The sequence below is a fragment of the Ictalurus furcatus genome, chromosome 4 (assembly GCF_023375685.1).
Source record: "Ictalurus furcatus strain D&B chromosome 4, Billie_1.0, whole genome shotgun sequence".
Lineage (NCBI taxonomy): Eukaryota > Metazoa > Chordata > Actinopteri > Siluriformes > Ictaluridae > Ictalurus > Ictalurus furcatus.
In genome coordinates, this window is record NC_071258.1 from 7,585,923 (window position 1) to 7,606,886 (window position 20,964).

The window sequence follows — 20,964 nt, forward strand, 5'->3', positions numbered from 1 at the left end:
AATAAGGTTGGAGCTGCTAATAAAACAAATAAAAAAGCATAGCAGCATTTCATATGGACTCTCACCTACATTAACATTTATGACGTTTGGCAGACGCCCTTATCCAGAGCGACTTACATTTATCTCAATAACTGAGCAGTGGAGGGTTAAGGGCCTTGCTCAAGGGCCCGTCAGTGGCAGTGCTGGGATTTGAACTCAAGACCTTCCAATCAATAGTCCAACATCTTAAAGGGATAGTTCACTCAAAAATGAAAATTCTGTCATCAAATACTCACCCTCATGTTGTTCCAAACCCATAAGACTTTCGTTCATCTTTGGAATGCAAATGAAGACATTTTTAATGCAACCTGGGAGATTTCTGTCCCTCCATTTACAGTTCAGTAACCAAACCTTTCAAGCTCTACAAATTTTTTTGTGTACAGCGTCATTCTTCCTGTGCTGTAAACAGTGCAGTGCTTCCGGGTCCCGTTCTACCGTGTATGTTGAGAGCAGACGTTCTTGCGATACAATGGGACCAGGAAGTGCTGGGTTACTGGACTGTAACTGGAGGGACAGAAATCTCCCAGGTTTCATTGAAAATGTCTTCATTTGTGTTCCGAAAATGACTGAAGGTCTAATGGATTTGGAACGACATGAGAGTGAGTAGTTGATGACAGAATTTTCATTTGGGGATGAAGTATCACTTTAACCAATGAACTACCACTGGCCATATGCCAACATGATTTTAGATCAGCTAAACATATGTTTTTTCTACCCGTTTAACCCCATTTGTCGTGGTGACTGCCAAGTGTCAATATTGTCCAGTTAGCTAGGTTTTCCCTAATGCATAACAGCTAGCATCCCTATGGGATGAAAGCTAGCATGTTTCCTCCAACACGAATGCTTCTAGCCACTGTTTCTTCTTTTTTTTTTTGCTCTGTACGGACTTATAGCATGGAATCCAGATTATACCGGACACCTTATAACCCAATGTTTAATCAGGTAACCTATAGAGAGCACCATGGCAGAACCTGTCTATGAAGATTTTCATTCTTCTGACACTGGAATCTATAACAGCAGTAAATCAAGGTGAGTAGACTTATGATTCAATCTTGAACATATCAACAAAACTATTTAACAAAATGTTTGATGTTTGAGATGTACCTTTAACGTTCACAATCCAGTGTATGACATTAGCAAATCAATTCCTGACCCATGACAACATGAGAGCGTTGTAGATCCCCCAGACGTTACCTCACGGATCATCCCTATAGAAACGCCACCAAATAGGTCTAGACCTAGAACAGAAGTGTGAAAAACTCCAAATGCACTTGGCGTTCTAACATGACAATAAGCCATCTGTAGAGAGTTAAGAAAAGCTCAGTGTCAGTCTCGTCTGAGTTCTGCATATCCTGCTGTGGAAGAATGTATTCTTTGTCGTTATGTAACTGGGATGAGGTTCGGAATGTGAGCATTAGGCTCGAAGAAGCTGCCTTGTGGTCATATTTAAAAATTACGCATGGGTTCAATGTGAAATATGAAGTTATAAAGCTGTTGCTTTGCAGTGAAGAAGCTTTTGGTAAAAACATCTGTATCAAGAATAATTGGTGGCTTACACAGATAAGTAACAACAAGGATGTACAGAGGACTGCACTGGTTCCTGCACCAAATTAGGAGATAAACATTAAGTTTGCTAATATATGTATATGTTTATTTAGAAGTACGGCATGGAGGAGAGCGGGTAGCATTGCCGCTTCACAGCTCCAGGGTCCCACTTTATGTGAGGTTACTCTCTATGTGTAGTTACACATGTTCTTCCCATGTTTGCATGGGTTTCCTCCAGGTTCTCTAGTTTCCTCCAACCTCACAAAAATGGCCAATGTTGCTCTACTGTGAACCTGACCAGGATAAAGCAGTTACTGAAGATGAATTAATAAACAAACTCATTTATCCAAGTAAATTTCTATTTACAAGCAAGATATAATCCAATCCAAGTTTACAGCTGAGGATAAAGGGTCTAGCTCAAGAGACCAACAGTGACTCTCAGGCCATCCTGGCACGTAAAAAAACGCAACGTTTAGATTACTAAAGCAACCCAGCCGCTGGCTCCGTGCGCGCACAGGACCAGTGCCGGTCCCAAGCCCGGATAAATGGGGAGGGTTGCGTCAGGAAGGGCATCCGGCCTTAAAAAACCCTAGCCAAAACAACATGCGAATCAACCTTAAAAACTCCATACCGGATCGGTCGAGGCCCAGGATAACAACCGACATCGGCACTGTTGCCCAACAGGGTGCCGACGGAAAACGTGCTACTGCTGGACGAAGAAAGAAGCTTCACAGACAACACGCAAACGCAGCGACAGAGGAAGGAAACGCATCAAGCTGAAGCGCAAACGCTATGGGACCCACTACGCGGAACCGAAGGTCGGGTCCCTCAACGTTGGCACAATGACGAACAAGGGGAGAGAATTGGCCGACATGGTAGAAAATTAACAGCAGGAAGACCAAATACATGTGCATTGGTGATCCTGAAAACCATGACTCATTGAAGTTATGATGATGGAGAAGAAATTGAACAAGCAGATAACTTCTGCTACCTTGGATCCATGGTGGAGAAAAATGGAATGACCCGACAAGAAGTCAACCACAGGATCCAAGCAGGTTCGGCCAGCTGGAGAAGAACTACTGGAGTCATGTGCGACAAAAGAGTGCCGGCTAAAATGAAAGGAACCATCTACAACAAAGTGCTGCGACCAGCCATGCTGTATGGTCTGGAAACAGTGGCTACCACAAAAAGACTTACTGCTACTCTGGAAGTAGCAGAGATGCGAATGCTCAGATTTTCGTTAGGCCACACTGGGCTAGACAAAATCCAAAATGAGCAAATCAGGAAAACGGCCCAGGTCGCGCGCTTCATTGGGCGAAGCAAGAGAAGAGCGACTGAGATGGTTTGGGCACGTAAATAGAAGAGGGGTAGAGCATGTCACACGAAGAATGCTCGGAATGAAAACCCCAGGAAAACAGAAGCGGGGAATGGCCCAAATAAGCATCGACTTAAAAGAGGCCAGGGTGTCGCTGGAAGATACCCACGACAGAGACCTATGGAGAAAATCGGTTCGCTGTGGCAACCCCTGAACTAGGGAAAAGAAATGAAGAGAGAGAGATTACTAAAGCAAACCAATTAAACCCTTTTTGCCATTTATTACAGATGTTTTACTTAATGTAAGCCTATTTATGGCAATGCACTTGGATTGGTATGATCTTAATAGATTAAAAATAATGTTGACAGTGGACAAATTTCTTTACTTTGTTTTATTGGAAGTGAAATGAAATTTCCATTCGACTACAAAACGATGTTTGTGGTGTTTTCACTGAACTACACATGGCAAGCTCTGAACTATGTATCAGTCAACATCCAGAATAAAACTTTGTACAATATAAGCCACTCAGTTTTAAAAATAAAACTGTTTTTAAAAAAATGGAGGAAAAAAAAAAGCTTCAAAAACAGAAGAAAAAAAAAAAAACAGTGAAAATGAGACTCAAATGATCTGAAGGGTTGAGTCAATCACAACGAGTCAAAAACCTCTTTTTTGGAAAAAGAGGTCAACTGTAGATGACACCTTCCAGTTCGCAACACACAGGACCGTGTGTGTGTTTGTGTTCACACACCCTCACAGTAAAAACCATCCATGGAGGGGGAAGCCAAGAAGCCATCACTGGAGGCATAGGGAACAGTTATAAGTGTCCATAACGAGCATCAGTGTTTGTTTGGGACTCATCGGATGCGCTTCTGCTGCCTTGCGCGGTAGATGTCGTTGACCGGTGGAGCGATGGCTCCTTTTTCCTCCTCCTCGTCCGAGTCAGCGTTGGGCCTCTTCAGTGATTTGTTAGTTAACGCGTGGTTCTCGATGGACCCGTTTCCCTCTCCGGGAACATCGCCACGGCTGCCTGTGATTAACTCCACTGCAGCTTCTACAGCTACACACACGGCACACAGAAGAGAGATGTGAAAACTCTACAGCACAGGATTAATTATAGCAAGATTACTCTAACAAGATATTTCGAATTTCAAACAATACAATGGAGGTTTCAATAAAAATTTTTTTTAAAAACCATGCAAGGAACAGTGTAAAGACTGATTATACTGATAACATGCAGGTATGAATAGCCAATAGCCTATCAAACACTGACATTCTCCACCACACTTCAATCTACAGCCACTACCAAACCTTTCCAATAACAATATGCCATCAACACTAACATCTGCTATAACTCATCAAAATTCACCACCAACATTCACTAATGCAGGGGTGTCCAATCTTATCCAGAAAGGGCTGGTGTGGGTGCAGGTTTTCATTCCAACCAAGCAGAAGCCACATCTGAGTCTATTGAAAGATCAACTGATTAAACAGGTAGAATCAGGTGTGGCTTCTGCTTGGTTGGAATGAAAACCTGCACCCACACCGGCCCGTTCCGGATAAGATTGGACACCCGTGCACTAATGACAAACACCAATAACTGGCATCAAACTTGATAAAATAATCAGCATCAACACCAACATTCAATATTGAGCCCCAAAATTCATTACAAACAAACACAAATATTCTTCCACAACTAAAATTCACCATCAAGCACTATAACTCACCAACTACAAACAGCATTCTTCTAACATTTACCATCAAATATCAACATTCATCATCTAACACAGGTACCATTTGCTATCAAACACCAAATTACACTACAAACAAACCTTTTTCCTCCAAAAAACAAAAACGCCAACATTAACCAAACATCGACTGTATATTTGCCATTAAATGTCATCATTCTACATCAAACGCCATCATTCACCATTGAACACCAAACCTCGAACACATTCAGCATCAACACCAACATTCATCACTGAATACATATTCACTACTCACAGCAAACACCAACGTTCTTTAACAACCAATATTCACCACCTACCTAATATTCTACAACTAATGACAAACACCAATAAATGGCATCAAACGTGATCAAATACCATTCACTGTCAAACACCAAAACTTTCCAACAATCATTCAGCATCAAGAACGTTCATTATTGAACACGAAATTCACTATACTAAACAAACACATTCACCAACCACAAACGGCAATCTTCTAATATTCGCCAACAAACCTCGATTAAACACTCACGATCAAACACTAAAATACACCAATAATAAACACAATTTTCCATAAAGAAAAAAGCCAACATTCACCAAACATCCACTGTCCGTTTGCCATTAAACATCATCATTCTACAGCAAACACCATCCTTCAACCGTGAACACCAAACCTCTAACACATTCAGCATCAACATCAAAATTCATCACCCACATCAATTACCAACATTCTTCAACAACCAACATGCACTACCTAGGGGTGTCGATAGACCCTTTTTACTGGGGCATGATCCCAAGTGTCCAGTAAAATTTTCTTGAAAAGCACTGTCTGATGAGGTAGATTACAGTGGATACATCTGAAAATAGGCTTTCCTATTCAGTGAATGTTATCATTTGAATGATTGCATGAAGGCTGATTGTAACACCAGCTCAAATGAAAAGAGAAATTTTGAAGTACTTTTGTAAAATTACTGGGAGGCCTGTGCCCCAGTAGTGATCATACTCTAGAAACGCCCCTGTCACCACCTACAACCCCAGCATTCTTCTAACAATCACCAATAAACAACATTCACCAACAGCTAAATTCACCAAACACCAGCATTCCTCTAATATTCACTGACAAATATCAAATATTTAAATTCACCAGCCAACACCATCGACATTAGTTATGAATGACTCACCACCACCATTATTATCTAACGACAAACACCAATAACTGCCATCAAACACGGTCAAACAACATTCAGTATCGAACACCAAAACTTATTCAACAATCATTAGGCATCATAGAACACCAAGAATTCACTACCCACAACAAACACAAACATGCAACAACCAAAATTCACCAACTACAAACATCATTCACCACATTTTCAAAAAAACAAACAAACATTAACCAAACAGCTACTGTACATTTATCATGAAACGCCTTCATGTACCATCAAACACCAAAACTTTAACATAGCTTCATAATGTTCCATAAATGAACCAAGCACTGAACATTCTAGAAAACGTCGTACTCACACCCAAGTACACCAGCAACACCTGGTTTTGTTTCATGGAAAACATTTTATCAGTAGAAACTTATGGCCTGTTTGGTATACATACTCTCTGGCAGCGTGGATCTTCTGAACGTCTCCATCAGCTCATCCACCTGGACAAAAGGACCCTGTGAGGGAAGAAATGTTTTCAGTGAAACCATTCTTGGGGAACTGAACATCAGATGACACACGTAGAACGATGACTCTTACAGATTTGACATACACACTACCGGTCAGAAGTTTGGAGACACTCGACTGAAATGTTTCTCACGATCTTAAAAACCTTTTGATCAGAAGGTGTATGGTTAAATGTTTGAAATCGGTGTTGTAGACAAAAATATAAATCGTGCCGTCGTATTCATTTCTTTCATTAGAAAACTAACTCTTTTTTTTTTTTTTTAAACAGACGACTCGGTTCGAAATATTCCGAATAGCAGCCAATCAGAGTCCAGTGTAGGTGGGAACTCCTTTAATACTGTTTAAAAAGCATCTCAAGGAGATTCCTCAAAAAATCAGTTGAGAAAATGCCAAGAATACATTTCAGGAAATTCTAAGCTATTTTAAAGATGCTAAAATACTAAATTATTTTGGATTTTTTTTTTTTTTTAATCACAACATAATTCCCATAGCTCCATTTATGTTACTCCAGAGTTTTGATAACTTTATTATTATCCTAAAATGTGGAAAATAAAAATAAAAATAAAGAATGAGTGTGTATAACATTTCAGTTTATAGATGGCTTGATAATTAGCTGATTAGCTCAATCTGCTGCACTTGAGGAAGTACAACGTATGGTACACATCATATAGAAAGTTCATAACCAGGACTTCTTAACAATTACTATCAGAACTGATTAAAACTAACATCACTACTAAAGGATTTAACAAACACAATGGTCCTTATTCATCAAAAGGTGTGTACAGTACACCTGTACTGTACTGAATTGACATTCGTCAATTTCATCTTTGGCAAATCGGTGTGATAAAACTCGTGTCTGGTCATGTGAACCTGAGAGTAACATTTAAACCTCCTAAAAATCCTATGATTGCAGGTAAATAAATAAAATAAATATCAGCTTATATAGCAAGTATAGCTAGTAGAGAAGTGTATAACTGTAAAATGGCAAAGTAAAGTGCACACAGGGGGGTTTTCTGTCAACATGTAATCTGTGAATACACAGATGTGGATCTTTTTCAACTCGTTGGTCCTTTAATTGATTAAGTAGTACGCTTTTTTTGTTTTTTTGAGTACAGGAGGCACCAAAAAGAGTTTTATTAGGCAGACAGTTTGTTCAAAGTCACTTGGGATATGATTGTACCATTTTTTAGGGAACGTAAACAATTTCATAACAACCTTGAACATGATGCACCTCATTTTACTCATCCGGTCTGATTCATTCACTCAGTTTCGTTCGTGTGAAAGTGATTTGTGTACTTGGAAACTTGGCTCACGTATTTATAAAAGAAGCTGTAATAAAACCTGATCTATTCACGTTCTAAAATGAATGAAGACCTAGTTATAAAGAAGAAAAAGAAAAAAGAAAAGAAAACACTTTGTAAAAACAAAAGGATTGCGAAAGACAAACCTGCTGGACTGTCCTTTCCTTTCATTCTTCCCTTTCAGTTACATTTTTTTTTATATAGCACCCCGTTTTATACCAATATTAAGGCTTTATTTCATATTTTAACAGAATATTTTAAGAATTTTCCCCCTCTCCGTTTACTTCTTTTCACAGGTCTTGGAGGAAAGACGTAGCCTGTACCCTTCTTGCACAAAACCTCTTGAATTGGCGAAATTACAATTGCACGAAATTGTCGTTAGCAGTCATGTTTGGTAAATGAGACCTTTTTGCTGTACTCATGTTCGACGCACGTGAAACGAAGAAGGCGTTGGCTGAATGCGCGTTGTGATGATGTCACATGACACGTCTTGACCCAAATCTGCAGAAAATCTGCTGTAATTGTGAACAGTTGCGAGCTCCTCGGAATATTGCAGAGTTTGCTTGATTTTTGCGTTCATTTCTGCGATCGCAAAATCCTGGAGGGACGGATAAATCTGGGTGCGTTTCATGTAAATTAGATGTATGATGTATGAGAGACATTGGCGTGTGCTGTGTGTGTATGGCATATAAACAAGAGACCAGGGAGCTTGTTTCCATGCAGATAAAGCTGATTTTATCAACTGTGCTCAAATCACCACTTGTTTGGATTTATGAAGGAATCTGCCTCTAGGCCATGAAACTGCACTCGTTTTGACACAAAGGCTAATGCCGTTCGTAACACTTTGACTGTGGCACAATGGGTGGTAGTACTCACCATGAAACAATTTGGAGGAGGCAGCAGCTTCATAAGGATCACAGCAGCAGGGGGCACAGGAAACACTCCTCCTGGAACAGGGTGCAGGCCAGGGGCTGTCCCACACACACACACACACGCACACACACACATTTCCATATAAAGATGACAACAAGAAACCAGCACTATGCGTCTGAGCCTACAGCAGGTAAAATAAGTAAAGCTTTGCCTTTGTAGTGATATTAGTGAGGAAGGTAAACATTTCATGCTGTTCCTTACGGGCAAGGTGTCGAGGCTGGAAGGGGATCATCTGGTTGGTGTCTGGCTTGGGATACTCCGGCTTACGGTCTCCATCATCCTTCTGCGTTGGGGTAGAAGGGGTCACAACAGCCTCTTGGATCAGGGAGGCGTATTTGGCCCGGGACACGTCCTAATAAACAAAAGAGGTCAATTCGTCAATTTGACTTTGATCAAATGTAGTTACCAATTCTGCACTACGTATTTATTATGCTCTGCTGCACTTGTCAGTCTACTGATATTGTACAACCCCAATTCCACAAAAAATTGGGACGCTGTGTAAAATGTAAATAAAAGCTGAATGCAATGATTTGCAAATCTCAAACCCATAACCTCTGCCCATCTTTACTTCTGAGAGACTCTGCCTCTCTAAGAAACTCTTTTTATACCCAATCATGTTACTGACCTGTTGCCAATTAACCTGCAGCTGTTTCTTTTTAGTAACACTTACTTTACTGCCATTTATTGTCCCCGTCTCAACTTTTTTGAGACGTGTTGCAGCCATTAAATTCCAAATTACCTTATTTTTTTTTCTTAAAATGGTACCTTTCCTCAGTTTAAACAGAAGATATGTTTTTTGTGTTCTATTGTGAATAACATATGGGTTTATGAGATGTGCAAATCATTGCATTCTGTTTTTATTTACATACATATTTACACTTTTTTTTTTTGGAATTGGGAATGTAATTTTGTACACCACATCTGTCTTATACTTTATGTAGTTATGTGTACAGAGACTTATTGTCTTATATATTGTTGTTGTTATATATTGTCACATTTGTGCATTACTGATTTTTCTCTACTCACAAATTTCCATTAACAAAAAATAAATAAATAAACAATAAACAATTTAATTGTCCAGATTCGATAGCCTAAAAAAAAAGAGTCAACCGTTTCAGGTTTAAGGAAAGTACAGGAAGGCAAAATAATATCAGCTGGATGGTGGATTTTAAGTGAATGATTGAAAACCTTTTTTTTTTTCCATGCTGCAAAATATTAGTAGAAATTGTGAAATAGTTGTTCAGTGTAAAGTGTGACAGCTGAAACATGGTGAAAGGAAAGCAGCTCTAAATCGCACCTTGTACCCAAGAGCTTTGAGCTCGCTGGTGGAGCAGGGGTACAGATCCATGAACTTGTACCTGTCCACCAACAGAGCCGTCTCCTTGCCCTCGTATTCTTCCTTAAAAGCCAGGAAGCGCCTGCGCTCCACCTTCAGTATACTGGCCAGGTCTCCAATGTTACTCTCAAATGCCAGAAAGCGCGCCCAGATCTCCCTGTCGATCACAAACATGCGAAGGATAGACAAAATGTACACCCTAATTTGGCATGTACTTGCTATTAAGGTATGGTACCCTGGTCATTCGGAAGTGGGTAACTTTATCTGATTGGGTAGATAAATTTAGCACAGATTTTACTCAATGCTCTTCAATAACAATTAGCGTATTTACACGTTTTAAGTGTTTAACTCCTTTTACGTTATTCACTACAACACACAAACAACAAAAAGTAGCTCCCTAACCCTGATTTTTCAGAAGAAAGACTTCCAGAAGTGAGAACCCTCTCAAACAGCACTCTTGTGTTGTTGTCCTCTGTGAAGAAAAAGAATACAAAGAACATAAATCAGAGACACTTTCAATAGAAAAGCAGCACCAGTAAGTCATGCTGGTCTTCATACTCGCTTTCAAACATTTTTCAGGACAAAGCAGAAACACACTTAATAGCCTAGCGACAAGATAACCACAGGTTTATTTATGGAAATGCAAACACAATCCATGCACGATCCGCTCTGGTGGAGAGTTATACTATCCGTTTGATTTGACAAGAGACCGTCTGATAAAACTCTTCATCCTCGACGAGTAAACATGCTATGAGATAGTAGCAGGGTCACCGCAGGGGCAGAACTAGAAACTGCTAAGTGCCTAATTGGAATGAAGAAACATGAAGAGGACATCATGAGGCATCTCCTGGTAAACACCATGGAGAGAACATGACCGTCAAATCATTACGATTTTGTCCTGCTGAGATTTACAGTCCTAAAAGGACAAAAGAGGAACTTTGGGATACTGGAATAGGCCAAAATTTATTACACCCAATTAAGGATATATAACTGGTGACGGGATTGGTAACAACAAATACGCATTGATGTTTGATCAGAGGAAATACTGAGGAAGAAAGATTGTTTATCTAAAGAAAAATGGACATTATATTATATTATATCTACAGGATTTGGCAGAGGTCCTTATCCAGAGTGACTTATATTTATCTCATATACCCAACTGAGCAGTTGAGGGTTAAGGGCTTTGCTCAAGGGTCCAGTAGTAGCAGGTTGGAAGTGTTGGGATTTGAACTCAGAACCTTTTGCTCAGTAGTCCTATGTCTTAACCAATGAGCTACCACTCAAGAGGTGGAAAAATACACAGATCTTACCATTGAGGTGAGAGAGGTAATCGATGTACGCCAGTATATACTCGGGGATGTCGCCATATTTCTTTAGACCAAGCTCAAAGATCTTAAAAGCCACTGATTTGTCCTGATGAAGAGAGAAAAGAAACAGTCAGTCACACCTGCAAAAGGGAACCATCACATAACCTGGGAATAGATCTGCAACTGAGATGAATGTCTAGTCAGTGTTTTTAAACATTAATATTATTATTGTTCCAGCTGTAATTCTAATCACAGGTTTAAATGAATGTTCTAATACGTTATTATTTCTACAGTAGCAACACATTCACAGGGACTTGTATGGTGCATGATCTACATAATACAAGTCTAATAATAACTATATGTCTGAAAGGTGTATATTTAGCATTTATAGACAGGGCCCCCAGACTCAGCACCTTGTAACGGTCAGGAAGTTTTCCACCATGGGAGAGTCTTCAGGAGGGAGACGAGTTTGTGCTTAGGGTTTCTACGTATCACGAAAAGCTGCATTTTATTTTTCTTATTAACTTCTAAAGGCTGATAGTGAACAACTCCTTACAGCTGCTATAACATTATAACAGGAATGAACTTGTTTTGTGGACATTCTGTAACATTAGACGCAACTCTACATGGTTAAAAAGCATGAAATGTTGATCATTAATGAATAAAAAATTGTAATTGTTGGCAAACCGCTGTAGTTTAAGAGGAATAAAACACTTTTGGTTGTAATGGTGAACTGCTGTAGGAGGGTCGTTTACTATTTTCCTGAATGCCCCATCCATCATGTCTTATTCCATATTTAAATAGTTTAATATGATTTCATACATCCCATTTTTTTTTCTCTTCTCATTCTTAAATTTCAACATGAAATGGTGACCTATTTCTTGAGTAACCATTACTATTAAAACTGCCTCTGACTGTCATACATATTGGGGATGTATTTCGCTCCAGCTAAAGGTGACTAAAGGTCAAATGAATAAATGTAAAAGGTTAACATTTTTACATATAGTATATAATAATAATATAATAATATAATAATTATATAATAATAAATGAAAGAAAGTCAATATCTGGTGTGACAAAAAAATAAAACAGTGGTCGCCGGAACAATTAGTGCAGTTTTATAAGGAAATGAGCCGTAAGTTTTATTTAGCATCTGCAGAACCAGACACGGTTCTTCTGCAGACTTTGACTGTCGCACTTGCTTATTATTTTTGCAGCAAAACCCAGCAGCCTTCATTGTGTTTTTGTCTGAAAAGTGGTCTCTTACGTAATATGTTGCTTTCTTTACTGACATACAAACATTTTTCTGTGATATTTCATTTTGTACTGGAAAACTAATGTTTGGGAATCTAAAATGTTTTTGTACTGACTCGATAATGTAGAAGTTTGCACTAAAAAAAATAGGGTGCATAAAACTTTTGCACAGTACTATACACTATACACATATATAAATAAAAGAGAGTTGAATATCTGCATGTCAAATAGACTCAAGCGTAAACCTAAAAGTCATTGAATTTTCTTCCCAAATAAACAGCCTGGCTTGCTCCATCCTGAGCAGCAACTTGATATGTACGATTAACTACGCCCTCTAGTGTTCAGTATCAATCCAATCTCCAGAGTGGTGAGGAGATGTTTCTTAATGAATTAACGTTGTCTTACATGACCATAAGGAAGACTGGGGAAATTTTTGAATCAGAGACAAACTGTATTACTTTGCGAAATATATCCATGCATTATGTAAGAGATTAAAGCTTGGGGGGTGTGCGGTTATAGAAAAATAATCAATAACAGGGTGGTGCGATATGGCATATCACGATGTGGAGTTACACTTACCAAGATTATGCTCCTATAAGCGCACGTCAAAAAGTGTTTTATTCCAGTTCTAGCACAGTAGCCTAATAACAACTAAAAATTTTTATTTATTATATAAACGACATTGTAGATTTGAACCATTTATAGTTACATATAATGTTGTAAAGTTCCAATTACCATTTACAGGACAGCAGTTATGAGCAATCGTTCCTGAGCTTTTAGAAAAGATGCAGTTTGCAATGCTACTGAGAACCCGCTAAGGGCAAAGTCCTCTGTCCTGCAGACTTTTAACTTAGATTAGATCAGTGGTTTTCAAAGTGGGGGCCGCCAGGGGGCGCCCGGGGGGCATCAACAATTTGGTGTGAAAAATAAATAAATACATGATTTTCTCTTTCTCACTCTCAGACAACCACACACACACACACACACAATCAATTAATAATCTAATGTAATGTAAAGATGTAAGATGTAATTATTAATAAAAAAAAGGGGGGGGGGATATATTCAGAAGTCTGTATTTTTAATGTGTTTTAAAGACATCTTGTAAAAGGGGGGCCTCAGTCAAATGTTAATGCCATTTGGGGGGCCTTGCCCTGGAAAAGTTTGGGAACCCCTGGATTAGATCATGTATTAGATATATTGGCACCCACCATATAAATCCCCATGAAGTAGTTGTTGATATTATAGAAACAATACATTATTAGAAGAAATGCAACAGTACAAACCGATCACTTGAATTACAGCCAGCACTACTTGTTTAGATAATCAAATCAACACCTTCTGGCCAATCAGGTTCAAGGATTCAACAGCGCTGTGGTATAAAACTTCTTATTCACAGTTTAGTATTAGCTGACGTTCTATTAATAAGAAAACCCCAGAAGGCATCACCTTGCTGCAGTAGTACTCCATGAGAGCGGCCGTAACGTAAACATGATGTCGCGTCCTGACGTCCTCTCTGGCTTTCTTAAAGATGGAGCGACCAGACTTGATTCCCTCTGCTCTTCTGGCGAACTTCATGTACTGGATGTAAACCTGAGCAGTGGCGCAAAACGAGCATTTCAGTCATATAAAAACAACTCTCTGTAGTTAACACGATTAAAGCTCATATTTAATGAAATGAAACGCACCAAGGTGGGGTCGATGTCCTCTATGGCCAGGAGGCGGTTGTATATGCTGTGCACTTTTTCATATTTCATACGACTCTGCGGAACACACGTCACAGGGTTAGCGTTAGGGTTAGAGCTTTAAATTCAAGAAGCACAAGAGAATCACACTGGTTTAACGGTGCGAAAGGTCTCACCTCCTCGTAATCAGCGAAAGAGAAATACAGCAGCATGTTTTTCTTCAGTAGAGTTGAAATGGCACGCTCGTAAATGTTAGCAGCCTCGTCACTGAAAAGCTTGGCGTTGTTCATGTCCTAGAAGTGTTAAAGTGATGGTGTTAAAGATGCTAAAAATGAAGCAGCCATAAACAAACTGCCATTTTAGTCGGAACTAAAATGTGTCGGGCGTGACTGAATAACTACTTGTTTTACAACACAGCGCTGCTGAATTCTCAAATCTGATTGGTCAGAATGTGTTAATTAATCTTCTATAACGGCTGCTCTGACAAATAGCGCGGGCTGTAATTCCAATCACAAATATATATTGATGCACTTGGTCTGTTATGTTATTGTCTCTATAGTAACAGCTCATTTACAGGGACTTGTATGGTGGATGCTCGATGTCATCGAAGCCTCATAATAAATAGATTTTTTTTTCTTTTCTAACAAAGAAAAATGTAGAATCATTGATATGGTGAAGTTTTCTGTAAGGACATTTTAAGCTTTATAACAGTCAGCGACTTTTCCACCAGAGGAGAGAGAGGGCTTTACATTTTGCAGTTTCTCTGTAACATGACAAGATGTGGTTTTTTTTTTCTTATTAACTTCAAGAAAGAGGGAAAAAAGATCAGTGAGGGAATGACTGTTTACAGCTGTTATAATGTACGTGGTAAAAGGAACTTGTCTTGCAAACGCTCCACAACATTAACTTTCACAAAACAGTTAGAAGTACTACTTGATATTTGTTAATTGTATTAAAAAAATAATAATAATGATGATAATAATTATTGCCAAATTGCTGTGGTATAAGACAAATAAAACATTTTGGGGCATGCTCTTCTTGGAAAATAATCAAACATCCCACCACCCTGTCACTGACGATCTTCCTATAACAGCATGCCGGATCATATTTTATTCCTCACTTATCGTGTAATACAGTAAGCAGATTCACATTTTTGTGAAAATATTGCATAAAAACTACCTAAAATATATTTGGCTGGACACACTGGAGTCTTTTTTTCTCAGTTTCAATTTTGGTCTAATTGCTGCTTGCCTTTATAGAGCAGTAAACAGATCTGATCATGTGAGCACATCATCTCTAAAAACACACGAACATCAATATGAAACTAAGGAAAAGTGTGTCAATGAAAGAAAAGACACAAACCCCTTTTTCTGCCAGCAGCTTGCTGGACTGTTCCAGATACTGGGCGGCTTCGTACCAGATGTCGGGATGATGGCCGAGCACTAAAAGGCACTGCTCGTAGGCGAACATCACTGCAGGAACAATCACAGACACCGTTTATTTAGTCAGATATCACACCTTGGCTGCCGGAGACCTTTATCTTTATTTATGATGATATAAACAATAACATTGGCAACACAGCTTAGAGGAGCTGTCTGCAAAAATTACATTTGACTACAAATACATGCACTGTGGTTTTGAACAGTATCCGAAAACCTCCACCATTTGACAAATGTCTTTTGTCAAAAAGTTTTTTTGAAGATATGCTGGTTAAGGAACAATATATCTGTCGAAACCTGGATATTACCACTAAAACATTTCAGGTTATTATTTTCCCAACAATTCCACTGACTTTTCTCTTTACTTTGAGAAACTTGCTGGATTTATTGCATGACAAATATGGCAAATTAACGTTGGGTACAGAGACCTCACGATATATAGCATGATTAAGGCATGGGTTCCTTCCAGTGTTTTACTAAAACTGCTTCAGAATACTACAAGAGCCTGGTTACTCACCCCCCCCCCCCCAGGAGAAGGATGAAGGTTAACATGTGCTGACTACAAGGCACATGAAGCCAGCCAAGTGCACCTTCTGAAACTGCTGCACATTCTACATCACAGGACAGTGTCACACGCATGGAGGAAAGCGATATCTGCCCTCTTCCACATACAAGCGCATCTCAAAAAATTTGAATATCGTGGAAAAGTTCATTTTTAAAATTCTATTTAATTTAAAAAGTGGAACTTTCATGATGATGATTTCATCAACTTAATGATTACGGCTTATAGCTCATGGAAATCAAAAACCCAGTATCTCAAAATGTTAGAATAAAGAATTTATAATACAGAAATGTCGACCTTCTGAAACGTATGTTAATTTATGCACTCGATACTCGGTCAGGGCTTTAATCCTTTTGCACGAATTACTGCATCAATGCGGTGTGGCATGGAGGCAAGCAGTCTGAGGCACTGCTGAGGTGTTCTGGAAGCCCAGGTTGCTTTGATAGCAGCCTTCAGCTTGTCTGTATCGTTGGGTCTGGTGTCTCTCATAGATTCTCTATGGGGTTCAGGTCAGGCGAGTCGGCTGGCCAATCAAGCACAGTAATACCATGGTCACAAACCAGTTACTAGTAGTTTCGGCACTGTGGACAGGAGCCAAGTCCTGCTGGAAAAGGAAATTAGCATCTCCATAAAGCTTGTCAGCAGATGGAAGCATGAAGTGCTCTAAAATCTCCTGGTAGACGCTGCATCGACTCTCGACTTGAGAAAACACAGTGGACCAACACCAGCAGATGACATGGCACCCCAAATCATCACTGACTGTGGAAACTTCACACTGGACTTCAAGCAGCTTGGATTCTGTTCCTCTCCACTCTTCCTCCATCAAATACAAAATGTACTTCCATCTTCCCCATGATTGTGGTTGTGTGTACTGAACCAGACTGAGAGATTAAAGCCTCAGGAAACCTCTGAAAGTGTTTTGAGTTAATTAGCTGATTAGAGAGCTTCTCATGTCGACATTTCTGTATTATAAATTCTTTATTAGAATATTTTGAGATACTGGATTTTTGATTTCCATGAGCTGTAAGCCGTACGCATCAAGATTAAAACAAAAAAAGGCTTGAAATATTTCATTTCATGTGTAATGAATATAGAATATTTAAAAGTTCCATTTTTTGAAATAAATTACAGGAAAAAATGAACTTCTCCACAATAGTCACATTTTTTGAGATGCACCTGTACTTGAGCTCACAGATGCCAATGAAGGCACTAGTCATAGCTCAGAGGAGGACCTGCAGTTTCTCTGTCTTGGGGACATTTGGGTTGGGTTAAACTACATCAGCGTTTTCCAGTCCTGCTTCATTCCACATGTACTGCACATCTCAGCATTTTTTCTGCTGACACTCCCAGCTCAAAAGGTCATGTTAGTCACCTCGTTTAGTGATAAGTGTTTGGTCTTCTGTTCGTAGCGGGTTGCTCTTCTCCCATTGGATGTACTTCTTCCACATCTCCACCTGCTGGGCTTCCTGAGGAGAGTTTTGCGGGGGCACAGACGGTGCGTTTCGGTCCAAACCCTTCATCACCGTTTCATACTCCTATAAGAACGATCAAGCAGCCGTATCGGTCATAAAGACACTTCATTAAAACAAAGTCATTCGAGAGCTACTGTCTGGACGTTATACACACGTACTTACAGTTTAGCTCGATGTAGGAAATGTCAAATGAAGCAGTAAAATTGGGATTAAAGCTGAAGCACCTACCTTGGCGACCCTCCGAGCATTCATGTAGTCTCTGCTCCTGTCTTCAATCATCTTTTTGGCCAAGTGAATATTAATGCCCTTTAAAATGGAAAAGAGGTTTATTGTGTAAACATACAGTACAGTAATACATATGAGCAAACAGTCACACAAACATACAGAAAACCTCCTTCTTTGTTGGCCTTCTGATGCAATCGTATTTGCATATGCATAGAAATTCACTTATCACTAGCAGTAATGGCTGGTCATGATATTAGTTGGAAGGAATAATATCTAATAGCTATCAATAGCTCAACAATGAAACTATTAGGGTTGAACAACGCGTATCAGCACAAGGTCGGATCAACGAGTGATGTGGGGCAAACTCACGTTCACACACACGCCAATGGACTGCAGTCGAAAATTTGCATCACCATACACTCTACTCCACTAACACCTTCTCACCTCCTCATATTTGCTGTAATCTCTCCACAGCTGTTCGATGTTGATCATGGGATTGACGCAGCCTCTCTGATATACCCGCCGCACGGCCGTGATCCGCTGGTTCTCTGCATACGAGCCCACCGCCTCACTATAGAACAGAGCAAGAGATTTAAAACCTGTACTGATGATAGCGTGTCAAAAAATGCCAAAACTATCTTCCCTGAAGTGTAGCCTACTTACACTCCTTTGAGGAAGTTGATATAATCCACCCAAATCTGACGAGAGAACAAACCTATTTAGTATGACATTAGTGCTACAGGAACCAATGAAACGCGCTGCACGTTAAGAGACGCTCACCTGGTATGACATGATCTCCATTCCGATTTTGTCCAGGGCAAAATCGTATGCCTGTGCCATCTTTTCCCTGACAATGCAGACAGTGATTAGGATCCATATATTGTTGACACTTATTACCTCTTCCGTGTGCTACAGACTATCAAGTAAGAACACATCCTGTGTCCTTGCCAGTCTGAGTATATGAACATTTTTGTTTCAGCATATCCACACATAGTATGGCACATACTTGTAGCTGGGCAGCTTTCCTTTTGTTTCTCGCACGTATGAAAGGTAGCATTTCCACAGGTCAATGTGCAGAACCTTCATGAGGCATCTCTGAAACAGCTGAGCAAGAAAAGGAAGTTGTTACTGCACTAAGTAGGCAATTTATTTCAAGTACACGAAACCTCAAACTATTACATTTGTTCCATATTTGATCATTTTTCAATGAGTGGGTTCTTTGAAGATGGCATTAAGCAACAATAAACCTTCGCTTTCACCCTCACCAAGGAATCCAGATTCTAGAAATATGCACTTTTGACACGAATCCAAACTTTCTCACCCCTTTCTCTCATACAAGTGAATAAATTTAACAAATTTGCATATTGGAACATCATTTTTGATCATCCATCTTCCATACTGCTTATCCTACACAAGGTCACAAGGCAGGGGGCACCCTGGATGGGGTACAATCACACACACACACCCACACTACAGACAATTTGGAAATGCAAATCAGGCTAGAGCACATATCTTTGGATTGGGGAAGGAAACTGGAGAACCCGGATACAATGTTAGAGATGTTACCAATACAATGTTATCAATACAACGTTAGAGGTGCTGCTGTGTCTGTAATTCGATTAGTTTGTGTTAATACCCCTTAAATGATTTCACTAGAAACATGTTATAAGCTTAATATGACAGTAACTGACATGACACCACAGCACTGTTGAGTTCTCAAATCTGATTGGTCAGAAAGTGTTGATTAATTGTACTGTAACTGTACAACTGTAATTCAACTGTGTTCATTCTAATACCTATAAGAACTGCTCATTCATAGAGACTTATGACAACTTCTGTCATAATAGTCAGATAAACAATAAATGGATCAAATTGATATTTAGCTAAGAAAAAGTATAATATTGATGTAAAGTTTTCAGCAAGGAGACGTGTAGTCTCAGGTGTCAGCACTGTATAACAGTAAGTTTTCCGCCATGGAAGAGTCTTTGCGAGATTTAGCACTTTCTCTGTAACGTGTTTTGTCTCATGAACTTCACAAAAAGAGCGGGAAAAGAGAGGCTGGTGAGGGGGCGAGCGAATGTTTCTAGCTGTTATAACATAAGTGATAACTGGAACTAACTTATCTTGTGGATGTTCCATAAAATGAAATGGCCTTCTAAACTGTTAATATGTATGATGTGTTGTTCATTAATAAATAAAAGATTTTAATCATTGCCAGACGGTTGTGGTATAAGACGAATAAAACGAAGAGAAATAATACATTTCTGGGCTCGGGGTCAGAAATTTACATACCCCTTGCAGAATCTGCAAAATTTTAATCGTTAAAAAAAAAACACGAGGGATTTTTAAAAGTTGCAGTGTTTTTATTTATTTATTTATTTTGTTTTTCCATTTAGTTCTGCTCTTCAGAAGCTACATTAAATATTTACATGTTTCCCCAGAAGACCAAATAATAGCAATTTACACAGATCATCGTGTTCAAAAGTTTACACCCCCTGGCTCTTAATATATCATGTTTGCACCTCTTGTAATAGTCATGTACAAGTCCCTCGGTTGTCCTCTGTGTGAAAAGATGGATCTCAAAATCATATAGCCGCTGTTGGAAAGGGGTCAAATATGTATAAGATGCTGGAAAAGCAAAGAATGTACAGGACCTGGAGGATTTTTCTGAAGAACAGTGGGCAGTTTAACTGCTCAGGACAAACAAGGGACTCATGAACAACTATCACAAAACATAAACACAGTCGTTGATCATCCAGATAACGACACACCGTATTAAGAATCAAGGGTATGTAAACTTTTGAACTGGTTCATTTGTGTAAATTCAGTTATTCATTATTGTGTCTTGTGGACAATATGTAAACATCTGTTTATGTGAAATAGCTTATTCAGGGCAGGACTAAATTAAAAAAAACTAAATGCAGTTTTTATGATTCCTTTTTTTAAAAAAAAATATTTTAACAACAACATTCTGTAGCTTCTGCAAGGCGTATGTAAACTTTTCACCTCAACTGTAACCGCCTTCACACCACCCAGTTGTGGATTATTTTCTTATAAAGCACATTTCAACGTGTTTAATTCCTTACTTATTTTGTTTATGAATTGAAATGCAAGACAGATTAGGCTACTCTAGACTGACACTGCTTACTAA

General features: G+C 39.1%; 1 protein-coding gene across 1 annotated transcript in view; it reads right to left on the minus strand.

The window, feature by feature from the left end:
• Positions 1–2,763: 2,763 nt before the first annotated feature.
• cstf3 (cleavage stimulation factor, 3' pre-RNA, subunit 3) overlaps positions 2,764–20,964 on the minus strand; it is a 28,954-nt gene continuing 10,753 nt past the window's right edge. Inside the window, exons 5-21 of the mRNA XM_053622710.1 lie at positions 18,820–18,917; positions 18,594–18,660; positions 18,477–18,511; positions 18,258–18,384; positions 17,817–17,894; positions 17,489–17,651; positions 15,478–15,587; positions 14,292–14,408; positions 14,119–14,193; positions 13,880–14,023; positions 11,183–11,285; positions 10,275–10,344; positions 9,834–10,029; positions 8,738–8,888; positions 8,480–8,574; positions 6,232–6,292; positions 2,764–3,956 (exon numbers count right to left, since the gene is read on the minus strand). Coding sequence (XP_053478685.1) covers positions 3,754–3,956; positions 6,232–6,292; positions 8,480–8,574; positions 8,738–8,888; positions 9,834–10,029; positions 10,275–10,344; positions 11,183–11,285; positions 13,880–14,023; positions 14,119–14,193; positions 14,292–14,408; positions 15,478–15,587; positions 17,489–17,651; positions 17,817–17,894; positions 18,258–18,384; positions 18,477–18,511; positions 18,594–18,660; positions 18,820–18,917 — 1,893 coding nt within the window. The 3' untranslated portion in view covers positions 2,764–3,753. The remainder of the gene's footprint in view (positions 3,957–6,231; positions 6,293–8,479; positions 8,575–8,737; positions 8,889–9,833; positions 10,030–10,274; positions 10,345–11,182; positions 11,286–13,879; positions 14,024–14,118; positions 14,194–14,291; positions 14,409–15,477; positions 15,588–17,488; positions 17,652–17,816; positions 17,895–18,257; positions 18,385–18,476; positions 18,512–18,593; positions 18,661–18,819; positions 18,918–20,964) is intronic.